Source organism: Physella acuta, unplaced genomic scaffold (genome assembly GCF_028476545.2).
Source record: "Physella acuta isolate Inbredline_101_S28 unplaced genomic scaffold, ASM2847654v3 ptg000851l, whole genome shotgun sequence".
NCBI lineage: Eukaryota > Metazoa > Mollusca > Gastropoda > Physidae > Physella > Physella acuta.
Genome location: NW_026732368.1, coordinates 219,266 through 245,857, shown reverse-complemented (window position 1 = coordinate 245,857; position 26,592 = coordinate 219,266). Strand labels below are relative to the sequence as shown.

The 26,592-nt window shown below is 31.0% G+C and overlaps 1 protein-coding gene across 1 annotated transcript in view; it reads left to right on the top strand.

The window, feature by feature from the left end:
* Window positions 1-26,592, top strand: part of LOC131952087 (basement membrane-specific heparan sulfate proteoglycan core protein) — a 146,415-nt gene that overhangs the window by 72,537 nt on the left and 47,286 nt on the right. Inside the window, exons 12-35 of the mRNA XM_059314592.1 lie at window positions 236-358; window positions 2,894-2,998; window positions 4,144-4,260; window positions 6,664-6,771; window positions 8,515-8,649; window positions 10,478-10,588; window positions 10,906-11,019; window positions 11,516-11,626; window positions 12,160-12,261; window positions 13,319-13,429; window positions 14,653-14,760; window positions 15,545-15,658; window positions 17,967-18,080; window positions 19,435-19,545; window positions 19,926-20,036; window positions 20,788-20,901; window positions 21,629-21,742; window positions 23,021-23,128; window positions 23,289-23,399; window positions 23,877-23,990; window positions 24,484-24,611; window positions 25,139-25,280; window positions 25,886-26,023; window positions 26,411-26,530. Of these exons, the coding sequence (XP_059170575.1) occupies window positions 236-358; window positions 2,894-2,998; window positions 4,144-4,260; window positions 6,664-6,771; window positions 8,515-8,649; window positions 10,478-10,588; window positions 10,906-11,019; window positions 11,516-11,626; window positions 12,160-12,261; window positions 13,319-13,429; window positions 14,653-14,760; window positions 15,545-15,658; window positions 17,967-18,080; window positions 19,435-19,545; window positions 19,926-20,036; window positions 20,788-20,901; window positions 21,629-21,742; window positions 23,021-23,128; window positions 23,289-23,399; window positions 23,877-23,990; window positions 24,484-24,611; window positions 25,139-25,280; window positions 25,886-26,023; window positions 26,411-26,530 (2,784 nt within the window). The remainder of the gene's footprint in view (window positions 1-235; window positions 359-2,893; window positions 2,999-4,143; window positions 4,261-6,663; window positions 6,772-8,514; window positions 8,650-10,477; window positions 10,589-10,905; window positions 11,020-11,515; window positions 11,627-12,159; window positions 12,262-13,318; window positions 13,430-14,652; window positions 14,761-15,544; window positions 15,659-17,966; window positions 18,081-19,434; window positions 19,546-19,925; window positions 20,037-20,787; window positions 20,902-21,628; window positions 21,743-23,020; window positions 23,129-23,288; window positions 23,400-23,876; window positions 23,991-24,483; window positions 24,612-25,138; window positions 25,281-25,885; window positions 26,024-26,410; window positions 26,531-26,592) is intronic.

The window sequence follows — 26,592 nt, the reverse complement described above, 5'->3', positions numbered from 1 at the left end:
TAAGTTCAGTAAATCTGCTTGCACCATCCCATAAATCATAACCTGTATTCTCAGTCCTTAAAAAGCTTTTTATTCTTACATGAGCATATTATTTTAGCTATTTCCTTTTTATATATAAAACAGAATATTCTTTTTCTTGTTTTTTAAGTAGGCCTATTCCAACAAAAAGATATTTTGGGAAGACAAAAAATGTGTACCTTAATTATTATATACTTTAATTTTTGTGCTTTTCCAGAAGATTGTTCGGAGGATCAGTTTCAGTGTTCATCAGGAGAGACCAGGTGTATACCACTACAATACAAATGTAATCAAGAAATTGACTGTGCAGATGGCAGTGATGAGATCGATTGTAGCCCAGGTAATTTAAGTTAATTTAAAAGAGATTCTTTTTGTCTAAAATGTTAGCAGTTTTTGTGTGGTATATTTAACATTTCCATTTCCTTATAATGATTTTTTTTTGTTTTATTTATTTTTAAGTATGCTCGTTTGCTGAATTTTTTCTAATCACATGAGCAGAAACATCACACACATATACAACACATTTATACTGAACATTATCAACAGTTACAATACAAAATGAATGATTAAAATTTAATGTTTTAAAATGAAAAGAGCATCATTTATACATGTAGGCCTATAGATCCCCAAACTGCCGTAGGTAATTAAATTACAACCCTGGAAGTCTTAAGCTCGGTTATTGGACTTAAATCTTTTGGTCATCCCTGAGTCCAACTATCTAAAATTGGTGATTTAGCCTAATTAACTCAGGTTAGGAAAAGTAACGGAAGCTAGGCTTAGAATTGAGCGCACTATCCCTTCAAATTTCGAGGTCACAGAAACCAATGAAGTTGACTCCCCGTGCCCTACTTGATCCTCTGATCTGAAAGGGCAACTTTTTTTTTAATCCTAATTTAGAGGTGCAGCTTGGTGGGCAGGGTTCTCAGAAAAATTGGAAAACTTCGCAACCGAAAACTGAGCTGACAGAAAAATACGCAAATACAAACTAGCGATACTAATACACTCTAATTTTGTCATATTTCATGGAAATATGTTTTATTATGCTAAAATGTACAAGTTACTCTTTGGTAATGTCTATAAGTCCCTTATTTAAGAAAACGAAAAGACCTATGTGCACTTTTGTGTGCACAGTTTCCCTTTGCACATCTTATCAGACACTGGTGGGCAGATATTTTATTTTAACAGCACCTGGTTTTAACTAGCTTCAGTTGTCTATTTGTTACAATACCTTGATTTTAAAATGAGCATGGCATCATGTAGCGGTATAAATAAACACTATGCTTTTATCTCTTTTTCTATCTTTAATGCAGTAGTGGTTGGTGGTTTACATTTAAAAGAAAAATTCATTCCCTACAAATAGTATCTGATTTAGTCTCTTATGGGATAATTTAAATATACCTATACATGCATCATACTAGCATGCATAACAGTTGTCCATTAATGATGTCACATACAGAAGGGAAGTATGTGGTTTTTGTGACAATGAGCAATGAGAGGGGGGGGGGGGAGAAGCTTAAGAAATATGACAAGTATTTTTTGTATTTCTTAAAAATAATCATAGCAATATGGCTTTAATTTTCATTATAATTAACTAAGGGGGATATTTGGAATTGGAACTTTATTATATTGTTTTAGGGGTATGGTCTGGCCATAACACCTTGATAGTAGAGTATAAAATAGCAATACCTCATTTATGGACAACACTATAAATTATTTAATTAACATCGCCTTGATTATTAGTTCTGCATAGATGTAGGTCGGGGATTGGAATTTTAAATTGTGACATTACTTTAAGCTTGGAGGGTAAGGTTTTTTTGTGACAACAGGGTAAATGGACAACAATTTGTGAAGCTAACTCTTTCTGCTGGGTAGCTGTTTTGTGAAAGAGTACCTATTTCAATACAAAAATTTTCAAAACCATGCTGATGAATGGCAATACTAGTACTGGGATCAAGTTTGAGCTGAGATTTGTTGGAAACTACTACATTGATCGCTACATTGGTGGGGATTCACTCTCTGTGAAATTTAAGCAAGATTTACTTTTTTTAGAAGCTGATGGAGAATCACTTTAAAAAGTGTGCTTATTTATAACAATGTGTGTGGGTCAGCATGGTCAAGTTGGTGAAGCTCATGGTTGCTAAACTGAAAGGTATCGAGTTCAAACCCTCTAGCAGATGAGGCTTGATAGCTGGGGACAGAAACTCTTCTAGGAGAGACAACTCCAAAATATAACAACTGCTGCTGTGTAGTTTGTTCTTGTTTGGACAAAGGCTATGGAAGCAAATCCAAAAAGAAAAGCAGGCTGAAATCAGAGTCAATGGCGCATAACAAGTTGAAATGTAATACTTAATTGTGTTGGAGGGAATCCCTTCCACTACTAGAATTAAGAACAAAGAAGAAGATCACTACTAATTCAACCCAGGCCTTTCTTCATGCCCTTTTTCCTTGTCATCATATCACAAGTGGCCCAAGACAAATCTTCTCATTGTACAGCAAGCTGAAAAAGTGACATTATATTTTAGCCCAAATTTCTAGAACAGTTACTCTTGTAAGAGGCCAAAGAAATTTGTTATTTTAAGCGTAACATGCTGAATGTTAAAATGTTCATGTAGATTTTAAAGTTATATATTTTCTTCATTTCTACCGAGTGTTATCCATTGTACAGTTCTTTCAAGCTGTACTGATGGCTATTTTTCAATTCTAATGGAAATCCATTTTAGAATTAGTCCAGTCTGCTGTGTATATAAGACATAAACTAAAGCGTGATAGACTTGACCAAATAATATGCTAATGGCAGAAATTTGAAACACAAAATGGGTGGATTCCACCCACATGGTATGATGGAGGCTAATAACTTGTCATTTAACCCTTGAAGCTTGCTTGGAATACCTCTGCTATGACGGCAAGTGTATCAGTAACTCTCTGCGATGTGACAGCAAAGCTGACTGTTCAAGGGGAGAAGATGAATATAACTGTCCTTGTATGTTGCTACTTTATTATTATTTTTATAGAACTGAATGGCACTATACCTAGGTCACTTTATAAACTATAATTAGTTATAAGCGACTTTCTCCATACAGTAATGTTGTACTGTTATATATCATACTAGCCTTGACTTGACTTAGTCCTCTTAGCTCCTTATGGAACATAGGGCCCCTACCATTTCCTTCCATTTCCTCCGATCCCCGGCTATTAATTTTGCAATCTCCCAAGACAACCCTGTTAAATCATACTAGCCATTGCACATTTTATATTTTATAATTTTAATATACAGTTCACTCACAACTAGTTAAGCTTTGAGGCATGTTACCATAGCTTACCATAGCTAACACTAGTCCAATCAGTAAGTCCACCATTTTTGTCCAACACAAATTACTTAAACTTTTATTTAATAGGGCAACTCTACTAAAAATGTTAACATTAATAATTTCATAATTGAAATTAAAAAACTTAATTCATTATGGAATTATGTACAATAATCTTTTAAATTTGTGTTTTTGATCAAATATAATGTTATATTTATAAATTATAAATAATTAGTTACCTCAAAATCATTGGGTAATGACATCTGAGCATAAGATTATTATATTGCCTATATGTAAAGTTAATGTTTTTAATTAATTCAGAACCATTTTATAATGTTTTCCTCCAAAAAAAAATTTGGAGAAAATTTACTATGAAAAATTAAGTACCTTCATTGTTCCTAAGTCTTGTTCAGTATCATGGTGTTTAGCAAAAACTTGTTAGTTTCATACACAACAAATATTAAAAGATTATTTGATGGTATAATTTTTTTAAGCTAAAACTTTTTAACATACTAGATTTATGCTCATTCTAAAGTTTAACGGGTACATCCAAAAGAATTTAAAGTTTTTTTTTTTTATCAATCCCAATATTATTGAGTGGTAGTAAGTTAAAAATATTATTTATAGAAGCAAAACATTTAAAAAGTCTATTTAAAAATAAAAAAATGGTGATTATGAATCTTATTAAGTGTATGACTTAATAAAGTATGACATTTCTTTAAATTACCTACCTTAAATAACTTCTATAGGATGAGTATAAATGGAAAGTTGATTTTAAAGTATATAATACAGCATGCATTACTTACTTTGTTGCACAAAGCTTCGGTACCTTGTCGATCTGATGAGTTCCGCTGTGAACATGGGAAATGCATTCCCATAGCACAACGCTGTGACAAAAAAAGACATTGTAGTGATGGGACTGATGAATTAGACTGTCGTAAGTTTGACTTTGAAGAAAACTTTGTTTGCTGGCATTTGATGGTGCTCTGCTTTTGGCCTCTGTTTACTACATTAGCATGTGCTATAGTATTTTTTTTTAATGAAAATGATGTTTACATACGGACTTTTCATAATAATTAATGTTGAGCTCATTTAGGGTATAATGGTAATTATCATAATTAGTTTTGTTAAAAACATTTACCCATTTTTTACTTTATTTTAAAGTTTTATAAATTAAAAAAATAATCAATGGGGGGGGGGGGGGGGGGGTGTCAATGAGGTACTACAATTGTTTTTAGTAATATTTTGTTATCTTTCTTTGTCTTCTTCTGTTTTAAGTAATTCTGCTACAGACAGTCCAGTTCACTCAGTTATGTCCTCCATCCAATTATGTCCTTGCTTTGTTCATCTTTTCCTACCTGTCACCATGCCCTGCATGATTGTTTTTGACAGGCTGTTTGATGTCCATACCATCTTAGTAAAATAATAGTTCAAAATTATTTTTTTTCCATGAGTGAAGTCTGTAATTTTCATAGAAAGTAAATTCTCTTGTTCTTGTTTACTTCAGGTAAAACTACCATGTTGTATTTTTTAAGATTGGTTTAACTGTTGAGTACTGGACTGTTATATTGCTTTTTAAATTTCTACTTAACTCTTTATACTTTATATCTATTTTTCTGCTTTCTTAAAAAAAATGTTTACATTTTAAATTGAGCATATGGTAAAATGTAATATTTAAAATGCAAACTGTAAATAAAATAATAATATAAAATAAATGCTTTAAGTATAAGTTTATATTTACTTAACAATGATTACACTACATTGTAGTTAACTGTCAACTTTATCCATTATTGATATACACCAGAATAATGGAAATCTTGATATATTTTTTCTTTGTACTTTTTCTTTTTTTCTCCTTTTTAATGTTCACTTTTCTCAGTGTTTGGTGAAATTGTGTATTCGATGTACAGTTTCTTCTGAAACAGTTTGGAAAACCTAATAAGATATTGTTGGCAAAATTCTAGTCCTTATGACAATCTTTTAGAAAAATAAAATAACGTCAGATTGTTTTTTGTAAGGGCTGCACCTGCTGGTTATACACAGTAGCTACATAGCAAATTTCTTAGACATCCAGTCATGAACTCTAATTACAGTTCAGATTTATGGCATCATGCCCTTGTCAGTTACCTCCAGGCAATGATCATCTAGCATTACTGTTACGGGTCATTTGAGGTCAGGTTAGAATAGGTTAGAATAGTCTCGAACTTAGGGGGGGAGTGCGTGTGTGAGTTGAGTTCACCCTACTGTGTAGTAACCCTGGTGTGTTTATGTCTTGTAATCCCAAGGTTGAATGCCGGTATAAAAGGGCGAGTGAACGATTGTAGTGGGTTGGCGGTTAGTTGGTAGCGGTTAGGACGAGGGCTGTTCTGTTATGTGTAAAGAATTGAGACTGAATAAAAGTATTGAAATTAAAAAAAAAAAATTAAAAAAAAATTTAGTCTACCCTTTGCGCTCTCTGGCTACAATCGTTTATGACTATTCTAACCTATTCTAACCTGACCTCAAATGACCCGTAACAATTACCTTTACAAATCAACTACCCTCTCAGTAATTGCCGCTTTCTCTTGAGAATATGTATTATACCTAGCCCTACCCATCTTCTTATTCAGCTCCCTATCACTACCCCTAACCCTATAACTATTCCTAACTATTACATATAGTCTTGATTAGTAATCCACTGGTAATGGGAATGAAAAATTTCCAACTCCAGTTTTTTGGGCAATGGGGGGAATAATTAATCTGGGGGTAACAACTTTTTTTTGGTTGACCCATCATGATAGGCTTTTTAGACAAATTACTGGCTTTAAATAATCATGTGGCAATGGCAGAACAATGAGAATTATAGTAATGTGAGATCAAGTTAACAAACATACTCTGAGGTTTTCCATACTTATTTCTTCCTCTACTTGTGTTTCCTTTCTTCTTCTGCATGCTATTTTAATTAAGAAAAGTATCACACCTTTTTAAGTGTGGCTCTATTTAAACTTGTATAGTCTTAGAAGTCTGTTTCTACTGTTGAGATACTATTCTCATGCTTTTTGTTTCATTTCTTTTTTTTTTCCATTTAAAAATTGGGATGTAAAAAATTAGTGTAACATTGATAATTGTTTATTAATTTATGTATTAATTTTGTTACAATATGAAATCATAATATAATATAATCAGTGAAAGTTCATGAATAGTTACAAAGTAGATGGTAAGACTAATAATAAAGATGAAAAGTTTTTTCTTGTGTTTAGTAATGTATTTCAGCTGTTGTCATTTTTTAAATGGTCCTACTTTTTCCACTCTACAATGTTGATGACTAGTTTTTTGACAGTTAACATAATTTTTTTTACAGCTTGCAAACCTGGGGAGTTTAAATGTCAGGATGGTGGCTGTGTGGTCAACGGTTCCCTCTGTGATGCATACCCAGATTGTGAAGATGGATCAGATGAGTTTAATTGTGGTAAGTTTGAAAAAAAATATTTTTTTTACTAGCTTTCTCCACAAAAAATACTATGTTCTTCATTATAAAGTATCAAGATTAGTTTAATTTAGATTATGGTGTTGTCCTTACATTGGCAGATTAATAATTAGTCGAGCTGCTGGTTGCAAATTTTTAGGGAACTCCTAATATATACTGTCCATGATAATAGTAGGTATTCTTAATGATCAAGAATATTTAGCTTAAATTTTTTAAAAACCATTGATGTGGTCACACCAACTCTCTGTGCTATCCTGCCATAATAGATGTATTTTCATCCCCGTAAAGGCTTGGTGAAGCATTGCCTCCAAATTATGTCAAAGATGACTTTAAATACACTACTCAAAATGCATCATTATTTCGGCCGGTCATTTTTACAACAGTGCTCTTTGACCTGTATGCAGTCCTTTGCTAAAAAACTCTAGGCCGTGAAAATTATCGCATTTACTTGTACAAAAAAGTTTCAATTGGAAAGGTTTTTTAAATAGAGCTATAATTAATTGTATTGAAATATGTTTTTCTAATTCTATATCAGGAGCTCTTAGTTTATATTGTAAGATTACATAATTTACATAATTACATTAGTTGTTGACTTACTTTCATAAAGGCAATCATGTTTTATATTAGTGCATAAATATTTTGCCCCCACCTTCAACATAATTTTCCCGCTTATAGTTAGAATATTATAAACAAAACAAAATTTTATAAGCTGTAGGCCCATATTCTTGCAAAAACATAGATCCGTGACAAATTAGAATTTACCCTATATTCACCCTATTAGCAAACATTAAAAACTATTGTCCTTGCTTCATCTATGACATACAAGTTACATTGACTTATTCTGAGGTTGTAGAGGTTTAGTTTAAATTAAGTTTCTGCAAGATGGAGCTTATTCTACTAGTATATATGTTTTTTACACATAGAGAGATATTTTATAAAAATTTAAAAGGATTTAAATTTAAGTGACAAAACATCATATTGCTAGGTTTAATGACCAACAGACATAAATAGACATAAATCTGTGTTGTAACATAGATAGATGCTTCAAATAAATTATCTACTGCTGTAGTATTACATACTTTATTAATTTAATTTTCTTTCCTGTGGTATAAAAAATCACTTTTCTTTCTTGCATGCGTGGTTGATTGAATAGACCTACACATTTTTCAATTTGTTCAATTATGGACTTTTACTTAATAACTTAAGGCTATACAGAGCATCCAACATGGTTGCATTTGGTCATTTAAATTTGACACACAATGGATTATAAATTCCATAACTTTCTTAATATTTGAGGTGTCGTGATAAATTTGGTAGTTTTGTTGTGATTAAGCCAAGATCTATCTAGATCAGTTAGAACATTTCTTATATTATAGAATGGTACATTAAAATACCTAATATTAGGCCTAAAGTTAAATTTGTGATCAGCAAGTAATTTTAAAATGTAATTGCCTCTGACTATTTAAAAAATTGTTTTTGCTTGATTCAACATTTGAAAGTGTTTACCATTTTATAAACTAACTATTTATTTTACTTTTCCTAAAATACATATGGTAGGTTACTGATTATTTTTTTTTCAGTTTTTAATATAGATTGACATTAAACTTAAATCTTTCTTTGTTTACAAAAATTGTAGCTGGCCATTACACCTAAAGGTTAAGTAATAGAATGTAAAATTTAGTAATAGAATGTTTGTATTAATTTAAAAATAAACTCTTGTCTCAGACAATATTGTGTCAACATTTCCACCGTCATGCCCTGCAAACCTGTTTAGATGTGACAACGGAATCTGCATTGAGAGTAGCAGACAGTGTGATAATGTCAATGATTGCTTGGATGGTTCAGATGAGAAAGGCTGCGGTGAGGATAATAATAATAATAATAATAATGATAATAATAATAATATGTATAATCAGAGAGCTAGCGTGCTAACAAAATTCCTTGCTCCCAAGCAAAAATTGGAATGTTAGAACTCTATATGAAATTAGAAGGTACATCAAAGTTGTGGGATTAAGCAAGGCATGGTGAGATGGCAGTGTCAAATGCAGGCTATAGGAGAGACATTCATCTGATCATATCATGATGATACACTGCCACAAACTACTACACTACCATATTATGTCTGAATTCCCTAAGGCTGAATGGATGCCATAGCATAGAAAGAAGCAAATCACCAGCAACCACATTTTCTGCTAACCACACAAACCCTTCAGCACACAGAATGGGGGCAGAAGCTTTTGTGACCTTGACATTTGAAAGGACTGTGATTTTTACTGTCACAATATAAGTCATGTATCGACCCCAAGCTGTCTTGACTGCGAGGAAATTCTAAAAACAATCTACTAAACAAAGAAGTGTTGAAAGTATAGGCTATGAAAGTTGATGATCAGCTGCTGCTGTATTTTTTTTAGGACTGGTCTTAGTGTTTACACTTCTGACCTGATGCATGTAGTCCCTGTGATTCTGTGCCACTTGGAGTAGGGTTGGGATCCCATTTGGCTATAACTAGTCTGTCTTTACTAGGCTTATTTTCTGTATCTACGTTTGGCCTTGCATATTTCTGTCGATGTTAGATGAAATAAATAGCATGTTTATTTTCGTCAGTGGGCTTTTAGGAAAATAAAGATTGTGTTTATTTCTGTCAATGGGCTTTTGAGGCATTAAACACTGTGCTTATATTCTCTTTAAGTAGATGCTTAAAAAAGCTACTTATTTCATTTAAGTTTAAATTCTTAATCTTTGCTCTTGTAGAAATCATTTTAATTTTATGATACTAGTCCTAACCCTAATGTTACAACTAGGATCTCATTTATCCAATATCACAGACGTGCAATAAGGATTCTAAAGTTCTATCATTTATCACCATTTCACTATAGTTAAATTTACTTATTCTTTCTTGACTAAATCTTGAGAAATATATACTTTGTAATGGTTTCACAATTCAATACAAATAATTGACAAATAATAAGACATTGATTGATTCTAGCTTTATTCTGAACTTGAAGATGGACGAGACATGACTATATGTTCACACAAAACAACGACCATTGTATACAACAACAAGACAAAACCTTCCTCTCCCTAACACATCAAGATGGAGAAAGACTTTACTTACAAACTTTTTTCCTGTCTCCACAAAATGTTGTATCCTCACATACCTCGTTACAAAGTCACAACATTCTTTATTAACACAATATACTTCAACAACTCACATACTCTTGTAGGCCTACCCTTACAATATGATACATTTGCCTCACAATATCTAACCCTAACTTTATCCTTAACCCTAACCCTAGACTTACCCCTAGCCTTAACCCTTTCCTATTATAAAATGCATTAAAATTTTTATTATTCATATCATTTGCACTATTAAAAAAACACCACATCTATATTCTTGATAGCTGCCATATGTTCCATTCAGCCATGCTAACATGTGAACCACGTCAAAAATATATCATTATCTTAAAATTTGTTTGCCCATAAATAGAAGCTAAAGCTCGTTGGTAATCAAAATAAGCACATTGTTTATTTAGTCAACAGTTGACGGAAATAAGCACTTCCAAATAACAATTTTATGTTAATATTGCTATTTTAAGCTATGAACTTGATAACCCTGCTCCCTTTATAATACTTACCCCTAACAATAATAACAATGTTCTTAGACAACAACAAAATATTTTTCCTGCAGCAACATGCGGTTTAGATGATTTCCGTTGTGCTGATGGTGAATGTATTCCTGTCACTTTGATGTGTGACTCTATGCCTGACTGTTCTGATGGCTCTGATGAAATTGGTTGCGGTATGTATTTTTGCTCTTAATTGATCCAATGTACAAGTAGCTCTACTTTATTATGAGCTATTTCATTTTCAGTTGAAAACTTAATTAATCTCAGTTCTAATAAAGGCTTAGAGAAATTCATTCACCTTAAAATTAAACTGTGTTGTTACACCAATTCAAGTAAAAATTAAAAATCAGTATAGAAATACAAATGGAACACATAAATATATAAAGCAATGTCAAAATGATAAATATAATATTAATATGTGAAAAGGACTTATCAATATACTTTCTTTTTGGGTTTAATGTAAATAAATATAATTCAAATTTTTTTTTAGTCATAAAATGTAGCCCCAACCAGTGGACCTGTAGTAATGGTGAGTGTGTCAGCTCTGTGAGTCGATGTAACAAAATTGATGACTGCTCTGACAGTTCAGATGAACAGAATTGTCGTAAGTAAACTTTTAAACATGTACTGCTTTGGTAGCGACACATGTTACATGTCATTTGTAGGTTAGATAGAAATAGGTTAGTATAGTCTAGAACTTAGGGAAGAGTGCGTGTGTGAGCTGAGTTTACCCTAGTGTGTAGTTAGCCCCGGTGTGTTTGTATTGTTATCCCAAGGTCAAATGCAGGTATAAAAGCTGTAGTGAATGATTGCAACTGGGTTAGTTGGTAGTGGCTAGGCTAGTGGGCGTGTTGTGTAAAGATAAAAAGAACAAGCAAAATAAACATTGCCTACAAACCTGTTTGTTGGATGAGAGGTCAAGCGTAACAATACAGATGTTGTTTTTATTGTAGTTACAGGACAGGGTTGGTAAATGAGCATTAAAATACTTTAATTTGTAAATTTTGTGGATCTACAACTCATTATGATAAATAAGTAATTATTGCAGAAGTTGAAAATGATTTAATAAATATTTTTTCTTCATGTTTGTCTACTGGCAGCATGTACTCCTACTGAGTTTGCTTGCGTTGGTAATGGTGAGTGTATCCCAGACCACTTGAGGTGTGACGGCAAATCGCATTGTGAAGATGGCAGTGATGAAATTGATTGCCGTAAGTGTTGTTCAAATATAAGATTTTACTGGGTATATAGACACGTATATATGTATGGGCCTGCTAGTTTGCTGAGGCGTTTACTTTTGAAAAATATATATGATGAGCTGACCCGTGCCGTAAGCTGTTTAGTTGTTTTATTTTCTACTTTTCAGTAATTCATAATTCACTATCAATGCTGCAACTGAAAATATTTTGCTTTAAAACACTATCAGTAGCTGGTAAAGACGATTATCATCACCCTCCCTCCCCACCCCACCCCTTCAGCGAATTAAAATCTAAATTATCTGCCCCTACCCCTAATAGCCGACCCGTCTCTATGATTGTAAACATTCGGGGTGAACCACAGCTCACCTGACAGGTGGGGATGAGGGTGGTGGCTAAGCTGCGTGGTGTCTTCTATGGTCCCCATGAAGAGAATTATATATATAGATAATGATAAAAGCAGGTGCTAGTTGATCAAAGTAATAGAATTTATGTATTAAAAAGTACACTTCTTATTAATAAGACTACCATTTTTTGTACAATTTTAGCTTGCAGCGGATTTTTGTGCAATGATGGAACATGTTTATTGAAGTCTCAACAATGTGATAGACGAGTGGACTGTACGGATGGGAGTGATGAGCTCAACTGTGGTAAGTGAAGTTTTAACTTGCTTCACAATGGGCTTTTGCATTAAAAAACTATATGACCACTATATGAAATAGAAAACTACAGAAGTTTTAACTCTTTGATCAGAATTATTGATAAATACAAAAACATTTTTGTAATATCTTTTAATACAAAACATTTTTTTTTACCAAAGTCATGGATTGGATTAGTATTTGCATAAATACCCTTATTTTGGTTAAATATTTAATGCAACAATGTAACTGTTAAATGTGGCATCAGAATGGTGTTCCACTGTGTTAAAAAATGCTGTTTATCAAGTGTAGTTTTTTTTTAAATGTCTATAATGTACAAAATCAAACACATGGCAAAACTTACATTTGGCAAAATAACAGTAATAAAGCAAAAATTTTTGAATGCTGGCAGTGTTGTTATAGGCTTGGGGGCTGATCACTAAGAGTGTCATTCCAATCTTACTTAAAGAGTTAAAACATTACTTTACAACGCCTGATGAAAAGTTCACTTCTTGTAAGAGCTTAACTTAGATTTTTTTATTCCTTACATGTTTTAACAGTATCTTAAATTTCCCTACTTATTTACTGAAGGTAAAATAAACTTTGACTTGTACAATAGATAAGAAGTAGGTATAAATTATTAGGTTTCTTTTATTTTACGGTTAACAACTGCTAAATAAGCATTAGTTTGTATTTGGCTGGTTACTTGTTTTTGATAATCCATTACTAGTTTACTGCAAAACTTCCAGTCAACTATTTCTAACATGTTTGGCTGATTTTCAGTTTCTCATCATTCTTTTGTTCTATCATATACTTAATAACAAAAAGTAATAAGAATTGTAGAATAGAAGTAATGTTAGTGTTATAATGATTACAACAGTGGTAGAGTACAATCAAATATAAATGTAAGTGTAAGAATTATTGTAACAATGTAAGAATAGTAGCATACATTATAGCTAGTGTGTATATATATATATATATATATATATATATATATATATATATATATATATATATATATATATATATATGTATATATGCTATTAATTTAACAATTTTCTTGTTTCAGAACGCTGTAGGAGAAATCAGTTTGAGTGCCTAGATGGCACATGTGTTGATAGACGACATAAATGTGACCGCAGTGCTCAGTGTCCTGACAGCTCTGATGAATTTAACTGCAGTAAGCTTTAAGATATTTCGTATTTCAAAGTTTTTCTTTTACCAACTCCAATACCCTTTATTGAGAAACTTGAAATATAATGCATTGTAAATAACCCCAAACAGATTTTAGCAATTATTAGACAGCTTTTTGATTTATGAGAAAATGGAGAAATGGAAAAAGATGTTAAATTAAAAAGACCCTGAAATAAAACAATTTATTTATAAGCTGTAAAAAGTAAAAGGAAATAAAACATTAACCAAATTTCCACTACTACACCACTGCACTACTTCACAACATCAAGAAAAACTTTTTTTTAAATTAGCATGGAATAACTATGCACCTCAATGAATATTAAGGCTTTCATTACAATGCAAAAACTCAATTTTTAGCGCAATTTCCATTCTGGAGAATTGCGTTTATTAACTCGTCATTTCTGGGAATGGATGGATGAATGTATGGATGTATGAATGTGTGTCCGGGCTTTAAGTCGTATCTCCTCCTCAACGAAGCAATATCGATGACTAGTTACAAAAGCAATTATGTTAAGCAAGTTACGAGGATGAACATAGGCCATAAAAATTCCGGGTTTCTTTCATGGATTTCCCGAAAAAGCCAAAAAACCTAGAAAAAATGCAGTTTTTGGCCCATATCTCGGCAACCAGACCACTTAGCGACTTGAAACATGTACCAATCGATTCCTGCCATAATTTAGAACAATATTGCCGAAGAAAGTTTTCAAAAATATCCTTTCGTTCGGTCACAAAAATTGTTTGAATTAATTAAAATTTGGACCGAGTTCAATGGCTGCGACATCACGTTCGGTAGCTAGGCGCGCAATGGTTTTTAGTCATGTTACTCTATTGTAAATAAAACATGTAAAATAATGAAAATTTTTTTAATAAAAGACGTTTTAATAACTAACCAATGGTTTTACTAACCCTGCTCTTGATTAACGCTACGACAGAGCTATTTTTAGATAACATAAGGAAATTGCGCTAAAATTGTCACTAGACTTTTTTTAATTACTTGTTTCTTAGTTGTCCAATTCATTAAGCTTAAAATTTTAATTAATGCATATATCTAATATTTGTTTTGAACCCTGAAGATTTTAAAAATAATACTTCTACTTAAATTGTTAGCTTTTTGAAATAAAAAAGTTTTTTTATCCACTTAATTTGACTTATCAGTATCAGTTGTTGTTAATAAGTTAATAACAGGATTGTTAAAAATATTTTTCCCAGCATGCACTCTAGGAGAGTTCCGCTGCAATAATGGACAATGCATTCTGATAGATGCCCGGTGTGATAGAAGTCAGGACTGTGTGGATGGCTCTGATGAATTTGGTTGCAGTAAGTTTTTATTTCCATTTCCTGGAACCAGCTATTTAGAACTGTTGTCTCTGCAATGCTACACTGTTTTTGTCATTTAGTACTGTAGTCTTTTGTCTTAAGCCAATATTAACCTCTGCAGGCCTACTCATTGATACTATTGTTAATTTTTTTTATTTTTTCACCTTTGAAGTTAGAAGAACCAGTATAAATTACTTGGTCATAATGAATGATACAATGTTATTGTTAAGTTCTAACCTTTTTCATATGGATTAGATCTTTTTCTTCTGAATTTAAAAAATTATCTAAAATTCAGAGGTATGTTATAGATCTACTGTGTTAAAGTCTTAAAAGTAAATAAGTATTTTTTTTTATATTGTGTCACTCAATTCTCCACAGTGTTTATGCTCTGTTGTAACAAGTTTGATCATTGACATAAAAGCTTTTTATTTTTTAATATGATGTATCTGATGAAAGTATTTTCTTTGTAGCTGCTATTTTAGATTATTCCAGTCTTTCAGTACAGCGTTGTAATTGTCTGGACTTTACTAGTTTTAACATTGTTTTCATACTGTATTTAACTAGTTATAAATTGTTCTCATAGGCCTATAACAGAATTCTACTTCATATTAATAGTTACATGTAACAAACACAGGTTTACTAGAAACAAATTGTTCATTTTCACCAGAAGTTTAGTAGGGATAAACTGCTCACAAATAACTTAATTCTTTATATTACAATTACAGCATTCAGTATTTTTTATTTGTTTTGGTTGTACATCATTTCAACTTTTGATAAATGACAGGACCTATTTGTCGGCCTGGCCAGTTCCAATGTAACAGTGGAGAGTGCATTGACAGTCAAAGTAAATGTGATGGCAGAAGTGATTGCAGTGATGGTTCTGATGAAGATGACTGTCGTAAGTACATTATATTGTTGATGCATATATTTACAATCATTTGTTTCGTTTATTTTTTTTTTTGGATAATTGTCTTAACAAAAATTGAGAAAAACAAAGGTAGATAAAAACAACATTTCAAGCAAGTTAATGTAAGCAGTATAAATGAATTTAAATGGCAATTTGGTTTATGGAACAAGATGCTGTTTATGTGTACAAGATCAAGATCTCTTAATGAAGAATATTACTTTGATTCATGATATATATTTAAGCATGAACATTTTTAAATCAGCATACATTAATACTTGTAATTTAAATAAATGTAGTCTATTTAATGCAATCTAATCTGCAGTAAGGCAGCAATTGTTTTTCTTATTTTAATTTGATTGTTGTAAAGAATAACCTACCGTTATGAATTAGAGCAATGTTATGCTTTTAACTTAAATCTTGAACCACTGTCTTTCTAAGATAAGGTTCATGAATAAACTAATGTATACTGCATAGAAAAAACATCTATAATGTATAAATTAACATAACAAACTGCTGTTTTTGGCTATATTTAAAATGTAACAGTGACAGTTGGTGTTGGTTGTTTTTTTTTGTTAAATGTTATGCTAATACGCAAATATACAAAATAAATTTTGGTAGGGAATATTCAAGATTGAATTTTCAGGGACAAAAAAATTGTCAATTTTTTTACAAAAAAATTACCAATTTTTTTTAATATTATAGGTTTGTAGATTAAAAAAAAAAATTAGCTTAAAAAATGAAAATCTAGATTGATTTTTAAAATAGTGGTTTTTAGAAATGTTTAAGAAAATGGATTTTTAAAATGATTAATTTTAAATTATAACATATTTTCCAAAAGAAACAATGACTTAAAATATTTATCAGACAATGGTTTCCTTTATAAACCTTAGTTTTTTTTCTAGAATTGTAATCATTATGGATTAAAGACTTAAAAACATTTGGTACTCTATATTAAATGTTATGTACAATAAATTGTAACACATTTATTCTTTATATACAATTTTATGTCAAGATCATACCTGACCCTCCATCCCATGTACATCAAATAGTTTAGATTAATTGCCCTAATTTTTCAGCAAGTTCTAGTAAACAGATTAAAAACGTCTTTACATAAAAAGAAAAAGCAATGATCCCAACTTTCTCAGATTAAATCAGCCTCTGATTTTTTTAAATATGCCTATTTTCTATTTAAAGACTTAGATTTAGTTAATAACTTCCGGGTCGCAGAATTAAAATATAAAAGTGAAAAAAACAAGAACTAATTATTGGACTTCACCTGTCTGGGCGTTTTGTTTTGTCACTGCCCACCATTTCAGCTAAACCTCCATTATATGAATGTATGCCTGGTCAATTTCGTTGTTTGCGAGGTGATCAGTGCATTGATGCTGGGTTCAGGTGTGATAACCAACGTGATTGCCCAGATAATTCAGATGAAGAAAACTGTCGTAAGTTCTAAATCAAATAAGTTGCTTTTTGTTTACTTCTCCAGATATTCAGTAAAATTTCTGAAACTTAACTTTCACTGAACTAAATTACTTTTTTTTTTATAAGTCCCTTCACAGCTTTTTAATATAATTTTACTTTGTTGCAAAGATTGTCTCGCCTATGTTTCATTCTGAACAGTTAAAATATTACTAAAAGCATAGCATTTTTAACTTCTCTTGTGTAAAATTTAGCAGTCATTCAATTTCTTGTGTTACTACTGCCGAAGTTAACAGCTTGTAAACTCATAAGCTATTGTGTAAACAAATTCTAATTTTTTAATATTAACTCAAATTTTACAATGCTTGCTGAACTAATGCTTTGTAACATGAGTGCTGAAACATGTATTTTAAAACTATAAACCTTTATGTGTTAAAATGGAAAGTGATGATGTAATTTTTTAATGCTATGTCTTCATAAATGTATTTATTTTTAATGTGCTGTATTATAATTTTTGTATTGCTCAAATGTTCTACATTTAATGTGTTAATGTAACTTTATTTCAGAGTATCTTTCCCAAACTCTATGCACACTAATAACAGAGCACTGCTTCAATAATAGCTAATATATTTTTTTGATACATTTTCCTTTATAATATTTGTTCTGATTAAATAAAACAAAATAATTATTTGAGTAATTTTAGGCTTAACTTATATAAATTAAAACTCCAAAAGCAAAACCTTTTGTATATAACTATACATAAATTGAAACTGAAGTGCCTTGCTCAACTGAAGGAATGGAGATCAAGCAGTTATCAATTCCCAAAAATATAAAAGACAAGATGTGGTATTTTGATTGATGATGGCATAATTTTCAGCTCGTCGCTGTCCTGGGAATCAGTTTCAGTGTGGCACAAGTCAGTGTGTGGATAGGAGGGCAGTTTGTAATGGTCGACCAGAGTGCCCAGATGGTTCTGATGAAGTAGATTGTCGTAAGTTCTGCATCAAGCTGTGTTGGTTCTTCACTTCTAACTTTGCCGTTCAGCTTGAATTTTATTTTAAAAGCAGTTTTGTTTTTTGTTGCTGTGTAAAATAATTTTAACAGTGGTGTGGCTAGTGTTGTAAAGCAGTGTTTCTCACTTGGAGTATGGAGCAGCAAAGATCTGCCTAGTATTTACATAAACTAGTAGTTAATTGCCCATGCTAATTCATAAACATGGCAGCTAGCTTGAGTCTGCTAAGCCACATCACTGCTTTCATCTACATGTTTTTAGTTGTGTTTTATTTTGTATTTTGTTTAGTCATGACATGTAACAGCATGTAAATCATTGGATTTTTAATTCAGCATTTTCTAAAAATATTGTCAGATTTGTGTTTCATTTTAGGATCTTTTTAGATTTTTAAAAATGTGTTGTCAAATTTACTAACCCATAAGTGTAATAGTACATTAACCATGTCTGTTGTAACAGTTTCTTTTTTGTACTTATATTGTTAGTTTTTATTTTCATTCATCTTTAAAATCATCTTTCTCCAAACAGCATGTAGATTCATGAAGTTTTAATTTGAAACAACTGGAAATGTACTACTTATTTTTTGCTATTAATAACTTTATATTTTTCCATATTCTCTTATATAATACTGATGCTTTATTTGCCTGCTTGTGCTTACAAATTTTGTTTTTCTAATACTGAAGCTGTTTTTGTTATTAAGAAATACCATTTTTAATGGATTACTTAGTATATCTTTTAAATTAAAGTTTTTAGGATGTGTTGAAATATTCAGTAGGATATTATATTTAGGATAGAACCAGCAATTTATATTCTCATTTCCCCATTTTTATAGTAATAAAAATGTAATTCAGGCTATTAAAAAGTTATGACAAGCCTTGATAGTTGGTGGTATCTATTTTAATTTTTAACAAAACACTCTTAATAAGATGCAAAAACTTAATCCACTGCAGTTTATGTGAAGTATATTTACTAATATAATTAAATTAAACTTGATTGGTTACAAATATATATATATATATATATATATATATATATATAGGCTAAGTACTAAAATATGACAGACTTGAGCTAACAATTTATCTATAAAGTAGGAAATTTTAAAATAATTTCTTATTATTTTTATTATATTTGTATCTCTTACTGTTAAGTTATGAACATTTTTAAAACAAAAAATAATTTTCCTGTACTACTGGTAGCAGATGTTTTCTCTCAAGTTTTTCACTCTTCCATCATGTTTAAAATATATTAAAATCAAATTTAAGGTTTGCCCAGTCTTTGTTAAGGAAAATATTTTTTTTTTATGTTAAAAAGTATTCAATGTTATTATTCTTTTCAGCACCCTGCTCATCTACTGAATTCACCTGCAACTCTGGACAGTGTATCTCAGATAGCAAACGTTGTGATAGACGAAGTGATTGTTGGGATGGAAGTGATGAAATAAACTGCCGTAAGTATAATAGAAACCATTTATACTGCCGTAATTATAGTAAAACAATTTATATATCCGTTAATATAATTTAAACAGTTTATGCTGCCGTAGGTATAGTATACACAATTTATACTGCTTTAGGCATAGTATAATCCATTTATACTATAGTAACTATAGTAGGCCCTATAAACAATTTATACTTCTTTAAGTTTAGTATAAACAATTTATACTTCAGTAATAAGTAGTAACAATTTATAACCAATAAGTATAGTATAAGCAATTTATACTTCCATCAGTAGCCTAAACAATTTATGGTTACAAATCTAATTATTTTAATTTTTGCTCCTTAGTTTTGAACATTTTTAAGATAAATTTTATACGAGTTATTTAATCTGCAGGTTGCAATGACAATCAGTTTACCTGTGTCAGTGATGGCAGGTGTATCCCCTCTGACTACCAGTGTAATGGACGGCCTGAATGTAATGATGGAAGTGATGAGGAGGACTGTGGTAGGTTGAAGATATAGGTTTCATTAAAAATTGAATCCACCTTTGAATTTCCTGTGTGATTTGAAAAATGCACACATAATTTATTTCAAATCTCTCAATTATCTTCAAAAATGTTACAAATGGGGTCATGAAAATATTCCTTTTGACTATAGGCCTATTTGTAAATGTAATATAATTAAGATAATTAGCTGGATTAAAAAAAAAAGAGCGTCTAAGCAAATACAAAAACTCGGCTTGGTTGGGTGTAAAACTTACTAACAAGGAAATCTTGTTTCACTCTTAGATATTTACACGATTACATGAATTTAAATAATTTAATTATTACAACCATTGTCTTTTTTTTTTAGTATAAAATGTAGTGAAAGCAAGTTTAAGTGCAGAGTAATTTAAATTGTTTATTTATTTGGATAATTCTTTTCTAGTCTAGGAAGGTAGTAACAGGGAGTTAAAAAAATAAAATACTGTATTTAATTATTATAATAACTCTCTTTTTGCCAATTACTTTATTGAAAGATTTTAAAACCTGAGTTATTTATATTTAACATTGCATGAACTTAAAGTATATTTAATCATGATAGTTCTCTTCTAATCAGAGAATGTAACAAAAGAGAGTTTAAACATTAAATGCAGATGAGTAAAATATTTAATTATTATGATAACTCTCTTTTTATTAAGGCCTCTATTGAAAGAGTTTAAAAGCTGATAAATTTAACTTAAAAAATATTTAATTATTATGATAATTCTCTTCTAGTCAGAGAATGCAGCGAAAGAGAGTTTAGATGTGGAGACAATGAGTGTATCCCTCGTTCTGCCCTGTGCAATGGAAGAAATGACTGTCCTGATGGCTCTGATGAACAGGACTGTGGTAAGTGTGAGAAATTAGATGGTTATAAAACGGATTATATCTTTTCTCTCTCCTACTATAGTTATCTCATATATTGAGAAATCCCATCTTTTTAGCAAGTCTGTGGATTAAGCACTCACCCTAATGTCATAAATAATGTTTTTGTACTCATTAATCATGAAATTTGATTAACTGCAATGAGATGTCATAAATAATGTTTTTGTACTCATTAATCAGTCAGATATTCTGTAAAAAGAAAAAAGAATAACTATTAATTTATTATTTGTATCTAATGATCAATTTGCCTCTATAGTATAAAAATGGGTAGATATTTTAAGCTACTGATAGATCAATGTGTATAAAAGTGTATGGGTATTTTGTTTAACTCCTAGTCCTAAGATCTATGTGCTTCTGTTGTATGTTGTTCAAAAATATGTTTTGAGTATTTATTTAATTAAAAATATGAATCCTGCTCATGACCTGTTTCAACCTTATTTTTATCATTGTGTTATCATCTATCTTATTGCTATATAAAATAACTTGAAGAATGTTATCTTGCAAAATGCAAGATGTTTTTTTTTCTTTTAAAAAAGTGGATTTTAAATTTAGAATCACCAAAAATGAGCCATACACTGTATTCATATTTTGATACTAAAGCAGCGCAAGATTTCTACTATGTGTCAGGTCAAATAGCATGAAGTTCTGGCTCATTGTCAAGTTTTTGATGCTAAGTAGCATACAATTTCAGTTATACGCTGCAAAGTAGGGGAATTTCAGTGTGGCACCGGCCAGTGTCTGGACAGCCGTAGAGTCTGTAATGGTCGCAGGGACTGCCCAGATAACTCTGATGAACAAGACTGTTGTAAGTTTTACCGCAGGCACTGCTGCTTACCTAGCTAGACTATTTTTGCTTTTCTTGTTTGATGTGGATTTTTATTTCCTTCTTTTTATCATTGTGCAGGAACCATTTGTTCTAAAATATTTTTGAGTGTTTTAAAAATAAATAATTTTAGCTTGGAAAAAGACTTGGATTAGTTGTCTTTACCTTTTATTAAAAAATTTTCTTATGTTTAATACATACCCCAGTTTCTGGTAGTTTTTTTAATTTATTAAATTATTGTTCACTTTATCAACATCATCTTTACCCGTTTGTGCCCAAGACACATGGGGCAGATGAAGTAGAGTTCATCTGTTCTAGAAACCTCTGCATATGAAGGGATAGTGTGGTCAGCACTGTGCACAGTCGCCTTTGCTTTCCCTAACATGTGTCAATTACCCATCAGAGCTGGGTGGGCTCAGGGACTTTCAGCTGACTTGAACCCAGATTTGAACTTGAGAATTTCTGTTTAGCAGTTTAGCTCTCTCCCATTTTACCCTTAAAGAAACCTATTATTTAAAAGCATTTTTCTAAAAATGTATAAAGCTTATCTACTTCATTTATTATTTAATTTGGCTATTGTGTGAATTTGCTTGTTTTAGGGCTATCTTTATTTACTTTCTTAACTTTGTATTTATTAATTATTTTTTTTTGTAAAAATATTTTTATAATATTACTTAGATATTTGTTTTACTATTTTTTGTTTTTGTATTGTAAAACTCCATTACATGGGCTTTTTCTCATTGATGTTACTAACATTCATAAATATAAAAAATAAAATTGTGATTTCCTTTGCAGTAACTTTCTAAAAATACATTTCATCTATATTATTTATCTGTATCAATTATAAAGTGTTTTTTTTTTTTTGTTGTTGCTTTTTATTTTAAAATTCTGTAATCATTACCATCACTTATAGTAAAATGTTGTCTTCTTTATGTAACTAATTTTTTGGATCATTAATTTATTCTTTTTATTACTAACCTTGCTTAATAATGTGATAGTCAGCTAGTCTAGTACCACTGGAGTGGCAGCTTTTCTATGCTTTTCTTACCTCATTTAAGTATTTTCTTTGATTACTGTATTTTTAAATTTATGAAACTTTGTAGTTAATATTATGTAAAGTAAATACAAAATGTTTATCTTGTAAAAATGGATATTTGTATTAAGATAATTAACCATCTTACACAGTTAGAAAGATAACAGAAGTCTTGGAGGATTAAAAAAATTGGTTCAAAATTTTAACAAGGTATTTTCTTTACATAGCATGCAAACCTGACGAATTTACCTGCAACTCTGGACAGTGTATCTCATCCAGCAAACGTTGTGATAGACGAAATGATTGTCGAGATGGAAGTGATGAAAGAAACTGCCGTAAGCATAAAAAATAAATGTATCCAAGTTATAATAATTTTTATTCCACCATTAATATTTTAAAAAAAAACAAGACATGTTTATGAAACTTGTATTTTTTCATGTGTGAGATCATCTAGGAAATGTATTAAATAATTGAAACACAATATGAAATCCGCAGCCTGTGGTGATGATCAGTTTACTTGTGTTAGCGATGGCAGATGTATCCCAGCAAGCTATAGGTGTAATAGACGACCTGAATGTGGAGATGGAAGTGATGAAGAGGACTGTGGTAGGTGGAAGAATTTATTGCTGTTAAAATATTCTAATTTACTAATCTTATAATATATTTTTTGTGAGGAATATTGGCATATAATTACAAATATAGAAGTATGCTTTTATATAATAATGTTTGGCAATCCGAAAGTTTTGCTGTTAGAAATCATTGAAAGCACAAAATTTTGTATTTTCCAAAATGGTCTTATATTAAGGGTAGACAGCAAATTATATCATACAATTTTAGCATTGTTCTACCCATAAGTTGCATACAAATTCAGATGCAACCCCCCCCCCCCCCCCCATTAAATATGAAAAAAGCTAATGTAAATTAACATATTTTCATTTTTTAACATTCTCCCCCAACTCATCACACGTTTCACAAAAGTGTACATTCACATGTTTTGTGATGTCCTATATAGATAGGATTGTTAATTAAAATATTAATATAATTAAAGTATTTACAAGATGTGCATTTTTGTTTACATTACAGTTCGTGAATGTAATGAAAGAGAGTTTAGATGTTCAGACAATGAATGTATCCCACGTTCAGCACGTTGTGATGGCAGACTTGACTGTCCAGATGGGTCTGATGAAGGGGACTGTAGTAAGTTTTCCATTACTAATTCGAATAAATCCAGTTTTTTTTTTTTACATAAACCAAGTTTAAGAAATTGTAAAATCAATTTAAGTTCCTATGTATTTTTATAGTAAATCCTTGAGCTTAGCTGCTTTTTTTTTCAAATCAAATTTTCAACAACTAATTTAAATGCCTCAAGTTTTCTGTATTACTATTTAAAACTAGTTACAAATTATTTTTTTAAATCAAGTTTTTAAATTCCTATGTATTTTTATGGTAAATCCTTGTCAGCTTACCTACTTTTTTTCTTCTAACCAATGGCTACTGCTAATATATCAGGATAAATTTGATCTAAAAGAGCTTTAACAGTATAGAATTGTGGAATTAATGTAAATACTACAAGAATATTGTTTTGTAGTACATTTGATTGTAAATATTAATTTAAATATCCCCAATAAATGTTGTTCTGAAGAATTTGTAGTGTTTAGAAATTGAGTTTTATTTGGTTGTAATTCTCCAGGCTATGATGTGATCATCTCAATTAGCCCTCAGCAGATGATCAAACGAGTTGGCACCAGTGCTTCGTTTATCTGTCAAGTGACTGGCAGCCCACCTCCAAGAGTGTCATGGACTAGGAGAACTGGAGGAGTAAGTATAGGACGTCAGTTTAAGGGTTGTCCATAAATCATGTTACACTCCGAGGCGGAAAGGGGGGGGGGGGTCAGACTTTTGTGATAAGATAATTTAGAGTTCATGTTTCGAAAAACAATTTTTGAATCTGAACATTAGAAGTTATTTTGCATTTTTAAAAGAATCATGAAAATTATAGTTAATATCGATCGATATACCTTATGATGAAAGGGGATAATTAACATTCTAGAAAGAAATGAGTTGTTTTAAAAAATAAAAATTGCAATTTGGGAGGCTGATTTCGTGTTGGCTGAAATTTGATGCTAATTTTTTCAAGGAATTTAGTTTCATAACATATTGTAAATGGAACAAGATTTTGTTATCTTGATGTGAGAGGGAATTAACTGGCTGAACAGTAAGGATTAAAATGTATAAAATGTTCGGTAAATGTCTATAGACCTATTTTCTAGTCATTTTTAGTGGGACAAAAAATGCTGTAAAGGTAACCTTTACTGATGTATAAAAACTCCTTGTTACTTCGGCAGGCCATGCCCTCTAAAGCCCAGGTTCAAAACAACCGTATCACAATCACTGACCTCCAGATAGAGGACAGTGGAGACTATCAGTGTACAGCCACCAGTGGTGTCCGTTCATTTGAGGCTATAGCTCGCCTTTCTGTAGAGTATGGTGAGTTTAACCCTTATTTCAAATGTGATGAATAAAACAGACTTAAAATTTTATAGCTGTTAGCTCTTTCAATTAAATAAATATCTTTAAATCTAAAAAATGGAATGACTGGTATTCTATATCATAAAAAAAATTAAATTATTTTAAAATCATGATAATTGTAAGCAATAGCAATAATACCTCATATAGTATGAATGGAATGGTTTTAATTTCATCATCTACCTCATTGTAAACTTACTAAATGACTTCTAACATAATCATCAATGTAGGTTACTAAATGACATTCTGGAAGTAGTACAGCACTAGTGGTCTAATGACAGTTTTCTTCTTTATGACATTGTAGAGTAGCTGAATTTACTTTTGGTTAAATGCCAGTGAACATAGTCTATGAGATTTTATTTCACCTTTTACAATCTCTAAATGTGTATTCCATATCTGTTCTCCTATCTAGTTTCCTCTCCTCCGTCCCCCCTCCCCCTGTGGTTGATAGATCCTGTACCAGTAATGAATGCTTGTGAATGTAGTCTATGAGATTTGCTCTTTCACCTTTTACAATCTCTAAATGTGTATATACCATGATCACTTGTATCTATTCTCCTTTTCAGTTTATACCCCCGGTAATAATGAGAATGGTTTATGTAAGAATGACGAGGCCACTTGTTCAAACGGAGAATGTATATCTCGTGATTACGTGTGTGATGGTGAGAAAGACTGCACAGATGGCTCAGATGAAGCAAGTTGTAGTAAGTACATCATTTTATTGATACCAAGAATTTAAGCATATTTCAATTAAAAAGAAACATTTGCTTTCCACAAACAAATATTCTGCAATGATCCCAATTTGTTTTGATTCCATCAAGAACTATGACTTTTGGAATTTTTTTCCTAATATAATTTAAAATTTTAGATATTAGCTTAGAGTAAAAGCAAATTAAAGCCTTCCATTGGCTGCAGAGCCACAGAGATGGGTGTAAAATTAGAGTAACTTTTAAAAATAAAAAATAATTGAAAATAAATTTGGTTTATTACATGAAAGATACAAACAGCTTCATCTTGATTTTCAAATGTAATATGTAATATTCTATTAGTTTTTAAAGATTTTTAAAAAAGATTTAAAAAAATATTTTCAGCTAATCGCTTGCCTTGTGAACCCAATGAATTCAGATGTAACAATGGATACTGTGCCTTGAAGATCTGGCGTTGTGATGGAGACATGGACTGTGCTGATGGCTCTGATGAATGGAATTGCAGTAAGTTTTAGGACATGCAGAAATGAGATTTCATTGTTAAGTAGTAGAGCACATGGTGGCTA